Here is a 15,766-nt window from a genome sequence, read left to right on the forward strand (position 1 = left end):
CGGAGAGTAAAGTGACTAAAGAAGATGCAAGTGTCTGTAGAGTAGTCATCAGGAGCATGTAGAGGGAAGGGCAACACTTGGGTCACCAAGAATTTTGAAATAAACATACTTGTTCATGTTCACGGAGATGTGAATGAGTGGACTCAGGACATAGTATGGAAAGCACCCCCAAAACGCAACAGAACCAACTCGAGCCGCAACTACATCCTTCACCACATACTGTGAGTTATACGCCATATTGGGCCATCAGTACACTCAGCACCTTGCATCATTTAAGAAAAGGCAGAATTGTGACTCATCAGACCACCCTACACCCCTCCAGTCAGTTACTGTCCACTATTCCTTAAAGACGCTTGAGATGGTCCTCATTGATACATCAGTAAATAGGATAATTTATTCTATGGTGTGATTATGGGCAAGTCCAAACACAACAGCTTTTCTTTGCCATTCTATCATGTCATTGCATTGTCGTATCTTACTACACTGATTCCATATGATTTATTGGCTTAGGCATATGAATTAACTGCCACGACATCAGTGGTGGGGGGCCACATGGCCGCCTATTACAAGTTCTTCACCATGTACAGTGTTCCAGAGCGAGAAGTGTGCCCTTTAGGGGGTGGTGTATGTACAGGGTGTTCCAAGATTAATGGTCATAATCAGGAATGTGACAGGAATGCTCATTTGAAGCAAAGAACTGCTTATGGTTATATGCTGTATTCTGAATGGTTTCTTAGATAGAACACATTTCATGTACAGTGCTATTTATTTTGTGTGTTATTCAAAACATTGTCAGGTTTACACATGTACAACAGTTAATAATCATCAACAAGTGTTTCATAAAGCATCACTTGAAAAATACATATTTTCAACACAGTCACCTCTAAGCATTAACGTACACATCTCATTAGAGCTGTTGTACAGTTCACAATAAATGTTTGATTAACCAACAGTCAACTTCCGTGTTGGGTGAGTGCTTCTGCAAGTTCCCTAATGAGGGCAGCAACATCCATGATGTGACCAAGCACTTCATCTGGTGTACTCACATTTTGTTTGTATGCTTTGGACTTCATCCAAACCTATAAATGAAAATCTAATGGTGGAAGGTCTGGCAGTCTTGTTGACAAGTTAATTATACTACCATGACCAAGCCAATGATTAGGGTAAGTGCAGCTGAAATGTTACCTCACACAACTGGTAAAATGTGGAGGGCTCTGTCAAGTTGGAAGTACACTGCAGTCCACATGCCCAAAGGACTCATTCATTCTTCTAAAATGATTGAACCTATCAATGTGTTACCAATCAAGCCACGTCAAACAATGATTGAATAATGAACTTGGAAATTGGTTTCCATTGTAGCATGTGGATTTTCTTGTGACCATTAATGACTGTTATGTGTGTTGTTGATTCCACTCTGTGTGAACATGGCTTCATCAGTGAAAAATGTTAATGGAAGCACATAATGATTATCACTTAACCAGTAACAAAATTCAAGTTGTGTGTCATTAACACTTGTGTGAAGATTCTGGGTACACCATAAGTAAAATGGGTACAAACTTTTTGCATGTAATGTTCATCATACACATGCTCATGGGACACTGGTATGTATAAAAAGACACCATGTGCTGGTAGTACGGATCCACTGCACCATTTCAGCAGTGTGTTACTGTTCTTGGAGAGGCTGTTGAACTACACATTCAGGAGAAAAATGATTACTTATAAGAGTACATATTTCATGCAATATGCTGAAAAGTCTAGTAAACTCATTATGATCAGGAATTCAATATGTCAAAAAGAACTGACGGTATTCTTTTGATAGCAACTGGTGAATACCATCGCAGCAGCTGTAGACAAACACCATATCTGCATATTCTTCATTACTGTAAATGGGTGGCATTATAGCCAGTGCATACACAAACGCAGTTAACTGCTGCTTCTGTCGGGTACACTCCCAGTTCCTCACACGACTTCGCTCATAACACACTATGGACAGCTGTGTTTTCTGTGGTTAAGTTTAATGGAAGAATGACATCCTGAGCTAAGAGGTTGCAAGCAATGAGGTGGGTTGGGCTAGAATAAAGGTTAAAGAAACTGGGTGGGTAAGGCGCATGTGTACGTGCCACTGACCCAAAAACAAATGTAAATTAAATCTGATTTATCTGGGAAACCATTGGAAAGAAAACACATATCCACATGAAGCTTATTCAATTGAGCATTCCTGTGATATCCCAGAATACTGATCTTTTTATCCTGGGACACCTTGCATTATCTGGTGAGCATAGTTTCCCTTATACTTCCATTCTGTTTAAATTCAAACTGGTGGTCACCTAAATTTGGTTCATTTTTATTCTTAATGGGAGAAATCATGAAGGGAGTCACACAGTAATAAGATATCTCGGGCAAATTATCTCATCCATGCAGTCCAGCACAAGTTTCAAAAATTTAGTCATACAAACCCCAATTTGTGCTTTTCTCACATGATGTTCTGAAAGCCATCGATTCAGACAATCAGGTAAATGCATTATTTCTTTACTTCCAAAAAAACATTTGTCTTGGTACGACATTAACACTTATTGATGAAAATTCTGCCATGCAGCGTCTCGTATGAAATGTGTGACTGTCTTGAGGATTTCTTGGTAGGGAGGAGGCAGCATATTATCTTGGATGGAGAGTCATTGACAGATGTAGAAGTAACTCCAGGAGTAACCCAGGAAAATCTGTTGGGATCCTTACTGTTCATGAAGAATTTTGATAATCTAACAGAAAAGATTAATAAACCATAGATGTTTTGTAGATAACCAGTTACTTGCATTATGTGCTATACTAAATATGCTACTGGAATAGTCAGTCAGACCTTGATAAGATTTCTAAACTGTGATAACATTAGTAATATGCTTTAAATGTTCAGAAATGTAAAATGGTGTACTTCATAGAACAAAAAATATAATATGGTATGTGTTCTGTTCTACTCAGTGTATGACACAGTGAATGACGGAACAACTGTCTGTTCTGAGTGGTTGTTAGCAACTAAGATTGCAAAGTGAGCAGCTGATTGGAGACAGTGTCCAAAACACACGGAGATCGCCATAAGCATATATGAGCAATCCTGAGTGAATGCCAAAAGAGAGAAAGCCTTAAAAGAAGCGGTAGTCAAACTTTTTAATAAAAGAATCAGTCTGAAGGCTTCAGATGATAACAGGCAAGTGGCAGTATGTGACTATGCATCCTTATTTAAGTACAGAACTCTGCCTGTTGTACTGTCTGCTTTTGTCAGCTGTGGAACTAGAAGGAGCTGTGTCTGCTTGCCACAGTAGCTCAGACTCCACATTGGTATTGCAGCTCAGCAGGGAATCCAAATGTTTGCTGGATACAAGAATATGAAAATAATATCAATGAGCTACAATTGGAATCAACAAATCATACAAACATCTGAGTATAACAGTTTGTAGGGATATGAAATGATGACATAGGCTCATTGTAGATAAAGCAGATGTTAGACATGGTTTCATTTGTAGTATACTGAGAAAATTCAATTGTCTACAGATGAGATTGTTTATAAATACTTACATTCTAGAAATTTTTCACAACCAGTGTTAAGTGGGTAATGTGGGAATATACTACAACCCACTACATATTGCTCTGAAAGGAGCTGTAAAGACGATGCTAGATTTATTACAGTACACACAGAGATAGTTAAACTGACAATCTCCGTGTGTTCCATATGCAAACAGATTGGGAAGAAACCCAGATATGTGTGGTGCCACACGAAGTACTCTCTCCTGTATTCTTGGGAGTGATTTGCAGAGTACAGATGTAAATATAGCACGTCTCCCTTATGCATGGCTATGACCTTCTGTTGAACATTCATAGTTAGAATTAGTAGTGATATGTAGTTAACAGTACAGGTAGCATGTCCAAGAACAAGAGCAAAATGGAAATTAAATAAATATTTTACAAAATCAGAGAATCTAGGTAAGAACATTGTACAAATACAGTATCAGAATTCCCACCAATGAAACTTTATTCTGCTTTCGCATGAAGGGATACACTGAAACACTGAATGAATGAATGAAGTAGGAATCAGTGTAATAACTCTTAACCATTAAAGAACAGTCTAACAGGGGAGCATACAATCTTCTCGTAAACATTTATCTACCCAAGAGCCCTGCACACCGTCTCACACGAGACTGCTTTGTACACATTGCAATGCTTTCTGCGCCATCCGTGCCCATGCAAGGTTATCTCTTTAGGCTAGCCATGGAGGTGCATGCTGTTTGTTTATGTGCAGTCACTCTATGGAGTTATAAAACCCCTTCTGCCATGAATAAAAGTTTTCACTTTGGAGGTGGCCTTGCCTTCATTGGATAGGGATGACTACTGGAGCAGCTGTCATGCTGTCACAGGAGAATATGGTTTGAAGTGACACAGGTGTGGACAGGCATGGTGCCCACTCCCCTGTGAGAGATCATAAAGGAGCACCGGTAATGGAAGTGCTGCATCAGTGTTCATATTCGGGCAGGCACTTGGCGATGGAGGCAGCAGAGGAGACAGCAGCAGCCAGGGCAACGGGCTGCAGAGTTGGTTGTGGCATGACCCAGACTACTCCCCCCATTGATGGCGGCAGCCAGAATGAGGAGGGCACAGGAACTGGAGGGGGCGAGGACCGCACTGTGGGGGCCAGTGCAGATGGTGGAGGCAGCTACTGGGGCAGAGCTCCGGCACTTGTTCAGTCATGCGTGGGGAGAGGTGGTCATAGTGTCATGACATCAAGGCATTGGAGTTGCACATGATAGAGACGGTGGCCTTGGTGGTGGTGGACTGCCACCTGTATCCACTTAGAGTGCCAGCCAAACATTTGGACTGATATGGCTGAGTCTGGCTGGAATCATTGCAAGGTGGGCACCAGTACATGGCCGGATGCCTACCGGAGCAGTTGGAACAGTGTATGGCGCTGACACTGTGAAGCAGCTCCGGGGGTCTATGGTCACTGACGGGAGTGAACCACTATGAACTCAAGGCCCTATCAAAGACTCCCCAGGAGAAGACTGAGTGATATATTTTTTCATCTACATTTTGAATGTATGGACCAGCCACTCCACTCCACCATCAGACTGGGGATGAAAGGGAGGGGCTGTAACATGCTGAATGTGCAAAAATTTTCAAAATCTTGAGGCACAAATTGTGGGCCATGACTGTAGCTGCCGTGAATGTGGACAGGCAACAAACTACATAAGGAAATTTTGAGAAAGCATAAACTACTACAAGCCAAAATGAGTTGAGGAACTGACTCGCAAAATCAGCATGAGTACTCTCCCAGGGGCACTGGTGGTCAAGCCACAGTGAAAGAGAGTCCCAAGGTACCACTCGATGGGCAGTGCAGTGGGTGCAGGCTGTCGTAGTGTGCTTGATCTCAATGTCAATATCCTGCCAAAACATGTGGCAGTGGGCCCAGCAGTTTTGTACAGGAAACACCCCAATGGTCCAAGTGGAGAAGGTGCATGATGTCCCGCCGCAATGTGGGTGGCAGGAAAACCGTGGGTGCCGACTGTTCAGTGGCCAACAGTAACGTGCCATAAAGTACTGGGAGATGGTGGTGGAGATCAAAATAATCACGCAAAGGATTTGATGACCCTTGGCCCAGTGTTCTATCGTGACAGGTGTGGTGGACAAATTGAACAACCCAACATAAAACACGATTGGCCATGACAGCTGCCAAAATCCAAGAACTGTTAATGAGAAAACCATCCACAGTGTTTTGAACTTCCACGTCTAAATAGGAACACAACAGTTCATCCTGAAAACATGCTGGATTGGGGATAATCAGCAATTGAGAAAGAGCATCCTCATTAGTGTGTTGCATTTGGGGTTGGAAATGAATCTCATAACATAGCGTGACAAAAACAGAGCCCAGCATTGCAGTGGATGCTCCTCTTTGTCTGGTAAAGATGCTTAAGGGGTGAAAAGAGAAACCATAGGTTTATGATCAGTAATCGAATGGAAGTCAGAGCCGTATAGGAAAAAATGAATTTTTTTGAATGTGTACACAATAGCAAGATCTTCTTTTTCTATGCGCAAGTAGTACTGTTGTGCCTGATTCAGAGTTTTGGAAGAGCATGCAATTGGGCATTCAGAACCGTCTGCATATTTGTGCATGAGAATGACCCCAAGACCATATTGGGAGATGTTTGTAGCCAAAACAATATGTAGCCTTGTTGGAAGGTAATCAAGCAAGGTGCTGAGTGTAACTGTGACTTTAATAGGGTAAAACCATACTGGTAGGTGGGTGACCAATGAACAGGAACATCTTTATGTAAGAGAGCATGAAGTGGCTGTGTCAGTGTGGCTGCACCAGCAATAAATTTACGGTAATATGCAATCTTTACAAGAAAGACTTGCAACTCTTTGATGTTGGTAGGGTGCAAAAAAGCTGTAAGATCCTCAGTTATTGAGGCCAGCATGCAAGACTTCAAAACCGAAATAGACAATAGATGGATGAAAAAATTGTGATTTGTTCATGTTTCATTTCAAACTTGCAGCCTGTAGCACTTTGAGAGAGGCATGAAGGTGCCGCAAATGTTAATCTGATGAAGAACCTGAGACAACAGTATCATGCAGATAGTTAATGCACATGAGTTGGTCCAAAAACTGTTGGAAAATGTTAGTAGGAGTGCTAGCCACACCGAATGGCAGGTGCTGGTATTGGTATTAAACCAAAGGGGTTATTCATTATGAGCAAATGCTTGGAATCATCATCCAGAGCCAGCAGCAAGTTAGTTTCTGATGAGTCTATTTCGGAAAAATACTTGCCCCTGGATAGCCGTGCTAATAGGTCATTCTGACAGGGTAAGGGACAGGTGTCAATAATAGACTGTAAATTTACCGGCTTTTTAAAATAGCCACAGGGCTGAAGGTTGTTGTTAGGTTTTGCTACAGTTACTGGAGTAGCCCATTCACTAGAGGAGATAGGTGTGATAACAACAAAGACATAACTTGATGTAGTTCCAGGCTGACGTGCTCCTGTAAAGCTATTGGGATTGGGCAGGCATGAAAAACACTGGGACAGACCGTTAGTTGCATTGCGAAGTAAGGCTTGAAATCAGTTGCCCACCCTAAACCTTTTGAACACAGGGAGAATTCTCTGCAGAGTGCATTTTGTTGGTATGGAACTTGATCCGATACCATATGCACTTCATCAGAAACAAAGGACCCAAAAATTTTGAAGGTGTCTAACCCAAATAAGTTACTAGAAAGGTCAAGACCTGAACAACTATTTTGTATGCTATGGAAGTAGGAAACTGTCCAAATATAGGTATTTGTTGTTTGTTGTAGCTCACCAACTGAGGAGAGACAGGAGACAATGCCTGTGATCCAGACAATGCCTGCGATCCATAACCCTTGTAGATTTGGGAATTTAAGATCACTGCTGCACTCATGTCCACTTGCATTTTTAACATCTTGTCCATCACAAGCACTTCTTGGTAGAGCTCGTTTGGGGCTAGTGTCACTTGGGAAACGCTGTTCACATCCTTGTTCATGCCTGGTGAAGGAGGTTGTGAGTTGCACACAGACACAATATGCCACTCCCCCCCCCTCCCCTTTTTTTTACAATGGTTGCTCATCATCCAATGCCATGGGCACGTGGCCTGCTCCTGTTGAACAAAACAGTAATGTTACGACAGGAGAGGAGCACATGGCCACTGGTGTGATGCCAGCTGTTGCTGCTGCTGAGCACAGTGCTGCCCCATGTGGCGTGCAGACCGTAGTTGCACAGTCACCCTATCCTCCCTTTTTCCCTCCCATGAACGGACTGACAGTGGCTGAGAACGAGAAGAAGCAACATCGGCTACTTCACACCATGTTTCTATCTGATTTCCTGCTGCCCTAGATACTTTAGAGGATTTGGAAATGTTCAAAATACCTGTGAGAGAGGGTTTTTCACATTGTAAAGCATGTTCATGAGCTTCCCCATCAGGGGCCAGCCGTATTACAGCATCATGAACCGTTGAATTGGCACATGAGTCCCACTGAGCTTCAGTAACAAACTGGCAATGATGGCTGAGCATGTCAAGTTCTGCTGCCTAAGCTGTGCACAACTGTTGCTGCTTTTGACAATAGTAGAACTCAGTGCAAATAACAACAACATGAGTATGTTTGCCATGATAATTAGAGAGCAACTGACACATTTCATCAAACTGGCAGGTTCCTGAAGAGGAGCTAGCTGACACAAAAGGTGAGGAGAAATCCATTACAGAAAGAGAGCCTTGCACCTGTTGGGGTCAGTGACTTTAAAAGGTTGAATATGTTTCCAAAGGTGTTTTTCATACGTATCCCGTTTTGGCACAGAATCATCATGTAGAAGAGATAGTGGGGGTTACGTCAACAGCAGTGAACCCTGTCATGAATTGTGATGGTGCCAAATTGTTTAGAGAGAGCCTGCTGCTACTTGGTGAAAGCTCACTGCTGTTCAGCAAGAGATTGTAAAGAATTTCTTCTACTATCGTACTGGCCATAGCAAACTAAGAAATGAAACACCCAGAGCAAAATATGCATCCACCACCAAAAAATGTGGTAATGTTTTACAAACACAATATCAGAATTCCACTAACCAAACTTTATTCCACTGCCATATGAAGGGATACATCAAGACACTGAATGAAATAGGATTCGGTATAACAACTCTTAACCATTAAAGCACAGTCTAACATGTGACGTACATTCATCATGTAAACATTAGTCTGCCCAAGGGTCTGGCGCACTGGTTTATATAACACTGTTTTGCACATGGTGCAAGAATTTCTTCTACTATCGTACTGGCCATAGCAAACTAAGAAATGAAACACCCAGAGCAAAATATGCATTCACCACCAAAAAATGTGGTAATGTTTTACAAACACAATATCAGAATTCCACTAACCAAACTTTATTCCACTGCCATATGAAGGGATACATCAAGACACTGAATGAAGTAGGATTCGGTATAACAACTCTTAACCATTAAAGCACAGTCTAACATGTGACGTACATTCATCATGTAAACGTTAGTCTGCCCAAGGGTCTGGCGCACTGGTTTATATAACACTGTTTTGCACATGATGCAACACTTGCTGTGCCATCTGTGCTGATGCGAGATGACCTGTTCAGGTCGGTGATGGAGGTACGTGCTGTTTGATTACGTGCGTTACAACAAGAACATTTTGTGTAACTTTGCACGTGGTTGGTGCTCAAATGTGACAGATTGACTGGTTGTTTGGGTTATTGATCCGGAGAGTGGACCAAGAATGTGCAGTACAAACAGTAACACTATGTATTTGAATCATAAGAAAATGCAACAAAAATGAGTAGAAGGAAACTGAAATAGAACCATAACCTTTACGTGGTGAACATATTGAAACTCACAGGTTTTCCACCACTTCATTGAATTTGATGCAAGTGCCACAATTGGATTAATTGGTAGTGGGGAGGGAGTGCAGCCAGTAAAAATGAAACAAAAGGATGTCTCCTAGCTGTAATGATTTTCCATTGCTCTATAAAATTTTGTGACATTTGAGAGACTAATAAAAGAAATGTACCAATGACGTACCATGACATAAGAAACCATACAATGGCAGTCTGTCTGCTGCTTTGGACATATTACATATGAATCTTTTTATTATACATGGTGTTTCAAAAATGACTTTACAACTTTTAAAGTTCATATACATTAATTCATAATGTCTACAGAGGTGATTGTAGTGACAATTTGTAGGGAAATACATCAAGTTTTGTCTCACATAGTTTGCTTGTGCCGAACCACACCGTAAGGAGTAGCAGTTATGTTAAAGATGGCTGCCTTCACTGGACCAGAGCATGCTAGCTGTGTGTTTTGGTTTGAAGAATCCAAGTTGGCGACAACAGTTCAGCATAATTTCCATACCAAGTGTGCTAAAGATCCTCCTAGTAGGCCTACAATTTATGAGTGGCCTAAATGTTTTGTAGAAATGGGGTGCTCAGTAAGACATGGGAAATCATCAGGTCATCCAAGCAATTCTGATGTCATTGAGCAAGTGAGATAATGTTTTGTCAACAGTCCTACAAAATTGACCCAGCGTGCATCTTGGAAACTGCGAGTCCCACATGGGACTGTTTGGCGTGTGTAGAGAAACTGTTTGCATTTGAAACCTCACAGATCGACATTTGTACAAGCAATAAAAGACAATGATAAAATCCGATGGGATGTGTACAGGATAACCAAAGGAATCTACATACATCTCTAGTTTAAGGTAAAAAAAATTGATGTGTTTCCCTACAAAATAACACTAAACTTATCTCTACATCTTCTTTCAATAAATTTATATTAATTTTTAAAGTTGTAAAGTCCTTTTTCTAACACCCTGTATTATATACAACTGATGACTATGGAGCATGGTATAAGACTTGTTGTTGTTGTTGTTGTTGTTGTTGTTGTTGCTGTTGTTGTCGTTGTGGTCTTCAGTCCAGAGACTGGTTTGATGCACCTCTCCATGCTACTCTATCCTTTGCAAGCTTCTTCATCTCCAAGTACCTACTGCAAACTACATACTTCTGAAACTGCTTAGTGTATTCATCTCTTTGTCTCCCTCTGCAATTTTTATATTCCACACTGCCCTCCAATACTAAATTGGTGATCCCTTGATGCCTCAGAATATGTCCTACCAAGCGATCCCCAAGTTGGAGTAAAACAACAAAATATCTGATGTGTTTGAACACTGGTCAACTGAAACAGTAATTATGAATCTGACTTTGACACAGACGCTGGATTAATGAAAAGTGTGTAAACATATAATGAACATGTCTTAAGGATGGAATTAATGATTTCTTGTGAGCTAAAGGGTAATGGAAAGCAGCATGTGTCAGGTGCCTCATCAATTTCCTGTAATACTTAAGTGAGAAAGTAATTCTCACGTACACCAAACCATTATTTTTGCCCACTTGTTGTTGTGGTGGTCTTCAGTTGACAAACTAGTTCGATGCAGCTCTCCATGCTACTCTACCCTATGCAAGCTTCTTCATCTCTGAGTAATTGCTGCAACCTACATTCTTCTGAATCTGCTTAGTGTATTCGTCTCTTGGTCTCCCTCTATGATTTATACCCTTCACACTTCCCTCCAGTACTGAATTGGTGATCCGTTGATCCCTCAGAACGCATCCTACCAACCGATCCCTTCTTTTTATCAAGTTTGCCACAAATTCCTCTTCTCCCCAATTGCAATCAGTACCACCTCATTAGTTGCGTGATGTACCCATCTAATCTTCAGAATTCCTCTGTAACACCACATTTTGGAAGCTTGTATTATCTTCTTATATGAACTATTTATTGTCCATGTTTCACTTCCATACATTGCTACACTCCATACAAATACTTTCAGAAAAGACTTCCTAACACTTAAATCTATACTTGATATTAACAAACTTCTCTTCTTCAGAAACGCTTTCCTTGCCGTTTCCAGTCTACATTTTAAATCCTCTCTACTTTGACCATCATCAGTTATTTTGCTCCCCAAATGGCAAAACTAATTTATACTTTAATGTCTCATTTCCTAACCTAATTCTGTCCGCATCACCTGATTTAATTCGACTACATTCCATTATCCTTGTTTTGCTTCTGTTGATGTTCATCTTATACCCTCCTTTCAAGGCACTGTCCATTCTGTTCAGCTGCTCTTCCAGGTCCTTTGCTGTATCTGACAGAATTACAATGTCATCGGCAAACCTCAAAGTTTTTATTTTTTCTCCATGGATTTTAATACCTACTCCAAATTTTTCTTTTGTTTCCTTTACTGCTTGCGCAATATAAAGATTGAATAACATTGGGGATAGGCTGCAACCCTGTCTTACTCCCTTCCTAACCACTGATTCCATTTCATGCCTCTGAACTCTTATAACTGCCATCTGGTTTCTGTACAAGTTATAAATAGCCTTTAGCTCCCTGTATTTGACCCCTGCCACCATCAGAATTTGAAAGAGAGTATTTCAGTCAACTTTGTCAAAAGCTTTCTCTAAGTCTACAAATGCTAGAAATGTAGGTTTGCCTTTCCTTAATCTATCTTCTAGGATAAGTTGTAGGGTCAGTATTGCTTCACATGTTCCCACATTTCCCAGAGGTCAGCTTCTACCAGTTCCTCCATTCGTCTGTAAAGAATTCGTGTTAGTATTTTGCAGCCATGACTTATTAAACTGATAGTTCAGTAATTTTCACACCTGTCAACACCTGCTTACTTTCGGATTGGAATTATTATATTCTTCTTGAAGTTTGAGGGTATTTACCTGTCTCATACATCTTGCTCAACAGATGGTAGAGTTCTGTTGTGGCTGGCTCTCACTAGGCTATCAGTAGTTCTAATGGAATGTTGTCTACTCCCGGGGCCTTGTTTCGACTTAGGTGTTTCAGTGCTCTGTCAGACACTTCACACAGTATCATATCTCCCATTTCATCTTCATCTACAAGCTGTTCCATCTCCATAATATTGCGCTCAAGTATATCACCCTTGTATAGACCCTCCATATGCTCCTTCCACCTTTCTGCCTTGCCTTCTTTGCTTAGAACTGGTTTTCCATCTGAGCTCTTGATATTCATACAAGCAGTTCTCTTTTCTCCATAGGTATCTTTAATTATCCTGTAGGCAGTATCTACACTCGTTCTCATAAATTAAGGATAATGTTGATACATGGTGAGACAATGCTCTGGTGGGCGGTTTGCGGGTTTAAATCACTTCGGGGTAAGACCGTGCAGTGCTTTTGACCTGCGGCCGTCGCATGGGGGTCTGGCATCAGTCCAGATACGCAGAGGTGTGTTGATGCATGTCAGAGTACGGTGCAGCGAGTAAGTGTGCAGACATTTTCAGACATACTAATGGTGACTGTGTGTTGAAAATGGCTCAAAGAACACATATTGATGACGTTATGAGGGGTAGAATAGTAAGGTGACTGGAGGGTGGTCAAACACAGCAGGTCGTAGCACGGGCCCTCCGTGTTCCACAAAGTGTGATCTCAAGATTATGGCAACAATTCCAGCAGACAGGAAACGTGTCCGGGCACTACAGCATGGGACGTCCGCAGTGTACAACACCACAAGAAGACCGATATCTCACCATCAGTGCCCACAGATGGCCACGGACTACTGCAGGTAGCCTTGCTCGGGACCTTACCACAGCCACTGGAACAGTTATATCGAGACACACAGTCTACAAACGACTGAACAGACATGGTTTATTCACCCGGAGACCTGCAAGGTGCATTCCACTGATCACTGGTCCCAGGTTATGTTCATGGACGAGTCCAGGTAAAGTCTGAACAGTGATTCTTGGGGAACCAGATACCAACCCCTTAATGTCCTTGAAAGGGACCTGTATGGAGGTCGTGGTTTGATGTTGTGGGGTGGCATTATGATTGGTGCACGTACACCCCTGCATGTCTTTGACAGAGGAACCGTAACAGGTCAGGTGTATCGGGACGTCATTTTGCACCCCCTTCAGGGGTGCAATGGGTCCACCTTCCCCCTGATGGATAATAACACACAGCTCCACTGAGCTGCCATCGTGGAGGAGTACCTTGAAACAGATGATATCTGGCAAATGGAGTGGCCTGCCTGTTTTCCAGGCCTAAACCCCATTGAGCAGGTCTGGGAATCTCTCGGTCGACATATCGCTGCACATCTTCAAACCCCTATGACACTTCAGGAGCTCCAACAGGCACTGGTGCAAGAATGAGAGGCTATACCCCAGCAGCTGCTCAACCACCTCATCCAGAGTATGCCAACCAGTTGTGTGGCTTGTGTACACATGCATGGTGATCATATCCCATATTGATGTCGGGGTACATGCGCAGGAAACAGTGGCGTTTTGTAGCACATGTGTTTCGGGATTGTTTTTCTCAACTTATCACCAATACTGTGCACTTCCAGATCTGTGTCGCGTGTGTTCACTACATGCCTATGCTTAGCGCCAGTTTTGTGTAGTGCCACGTTGTGTGGCACCACGAGTGTATCTTACATTTGTCCTCTAGCCATCCCTGCTTAGCTATTGTGCAGTTTCTATATATCTCATATTTGAGACATTTGTATTCCTTTTTGCCTGCTTCATTTACTACATTTTTATATTTTCTCCTTTCATCAATTACATTCACTATATCTTCTGTTACCCAAGGATTTCTACTAGCCCTCACCTTTTTACCTATTTGATCCTCTGGTACCATCACTATTTCATCTCTCAAAGCTACCCATTCTTCTTCTGCTGTATTTCTTTCCGCCATTCTTGTCATTCGTTCCCTAATGCTTTATATGAAACACTCTAAAACCTCTGGTTCTTTCAGTTTATCCAGGTCCCATCCCCTTAAATTCCCACATTTTCGCAGTTTCTTCAGTTTTAATCTACAGTTCATAACCAATAGATTGTGGTCAGAGTGCACATCTGCCCCTGGAAATATCTTACAAAGACCATAATATCCAATATTAAGGGCTCACTTTTCTTGCAGAGAAGTCTGTTCATCTTTTGGTTTCTAATACCTATTGTGAGAACTTTCCTGATTCTAGCTTTGAACACAACAACCCTTTACATTCAAATATGCACACATTTATTTATTTATTTATTCATTTATTTAGCATACTCTCTCCAAAGTGCAGTACTGTATAAAGAACTCTCTGTAACATTAGTTTAACGAAAAGAGACCTATTATAGATTGTTGTATATTTAAGTTTATAATCTTACTCAAACTCAGTTTGAAACAGCAACAACAAACAAACTAAAGAAGAACATATTTTGTTTGGATCTTCACAGAGCACAAGAATTTATTACTGGTTCGTCTGATGGTGTAAGACATTATGGAGGTACTATAGAACGATCCGAAGATCAGTTTTCATCTGGCGATCTGGACACTTTGTTCCCTGAAAGGCTGCAACATAGGAAGGAAATGGTATTGTATAATTATTAAATATGTTCTGTTAACTGTTTTTATGGTGGAAAAGAAATCAGCTTCTTTATCAGTGTAGACATTTATGAAATTTCACTATGTAGTGCTGTTATTGTGAAAGTTTAAGTGTAACTTGTATAAGCAATAAGTTAATGGCTCCAACCAGGTGTTGTATGTGTGAGGTATTGCTGAATTAAGGGGAAAAAAAAAAAACAGTGCTAATTTGGTACATGATATAGTGGTTGAGGAAGAATCAATTTATGCAGAATGATATTTCTCTTTCAGAGCTACATTATTTTGTGCTGCCTTGTTGCAGAATAGAATAAAATTGTTGAGGCCTTTAATTACTGTTGAATCGCCAAGAATCACTGATCAGAAATGAAATATCATATCACTTATTTAGCTTTCACTGCAAATCAGTTTATTGTTAGCATGATACAAAAAGGTGACTACAACAAAATATTGTTATATATCAAGAGGCCACTTGCAATTTTTACTACAGTGGAGTAGCCTCTAATCTCTGTGTTGTTGCTTTGATATTTCACATCTCATGAAAAGAACTGAATCGTTCATAGAATGATTCTTAAATAGTTTCCTGTTTTGATCTGCCAAGAAAGATAACAGACTATAACTCTAAGCAAGAAAGTTATTCAAAGATATATTTTTAAAATTTTAATAATCTCAAGATCAATATGTAGCACTGAATCAGCACTCCGCCTCTCAATCATGTAAGTGTTTCAACTCCTCCTAGACTCTACAATCTTCTAGGTGTTCCTCTTGATATGCTGAACAGTAACATTCGTATATTGTTGAGATAACTTACTCTTTGCAACATCATAAGGTG

At 41.1% G+C, this 15,766-nt stretch overlaps 1 protein-coding gene across 3 annotated transcripts in view; it reads left to right on the forward strand.

Moving 5' to 3' along the window:
- LOC126412647 (solute carrier family 12 member 8) overlaps positions 1-15,766 on the forward strand; it is a 200,744-nt gene that overhangs the window by 149,530 nt on the left and 35,448 nt on the right. For all 3 annotated transcript variants that reach the window (XM_050082350.1, XM_050082358.1, XM_050082341.1), the window contains exon 10: positions 14,790-14,925. In XM_050082350.1, coding sequence (XP_049938307.1) covers positions 14,790-14,925 — 136 coding nt within the window. The remainder of the gene's footprint in view (positions 1-14,789; positions 14,926-15,766) is intronic.

The sequence above is a fragment of the Schistocerca serialis genome, chromosome 1, assembly GCF_023864345.2.
Source record: "Schistocerca serialis cubense isolate TAMUIC-IGC-003099 chromosome 1, iqSchSeri2.2, whole genome shotgun sequence".
Lineage (NCBI taxonomy): Eukaryota > Metazoa > Arthropoda > Insecta > Orthoptera > Acrididae > Schistocerca > Schistocerca serialis.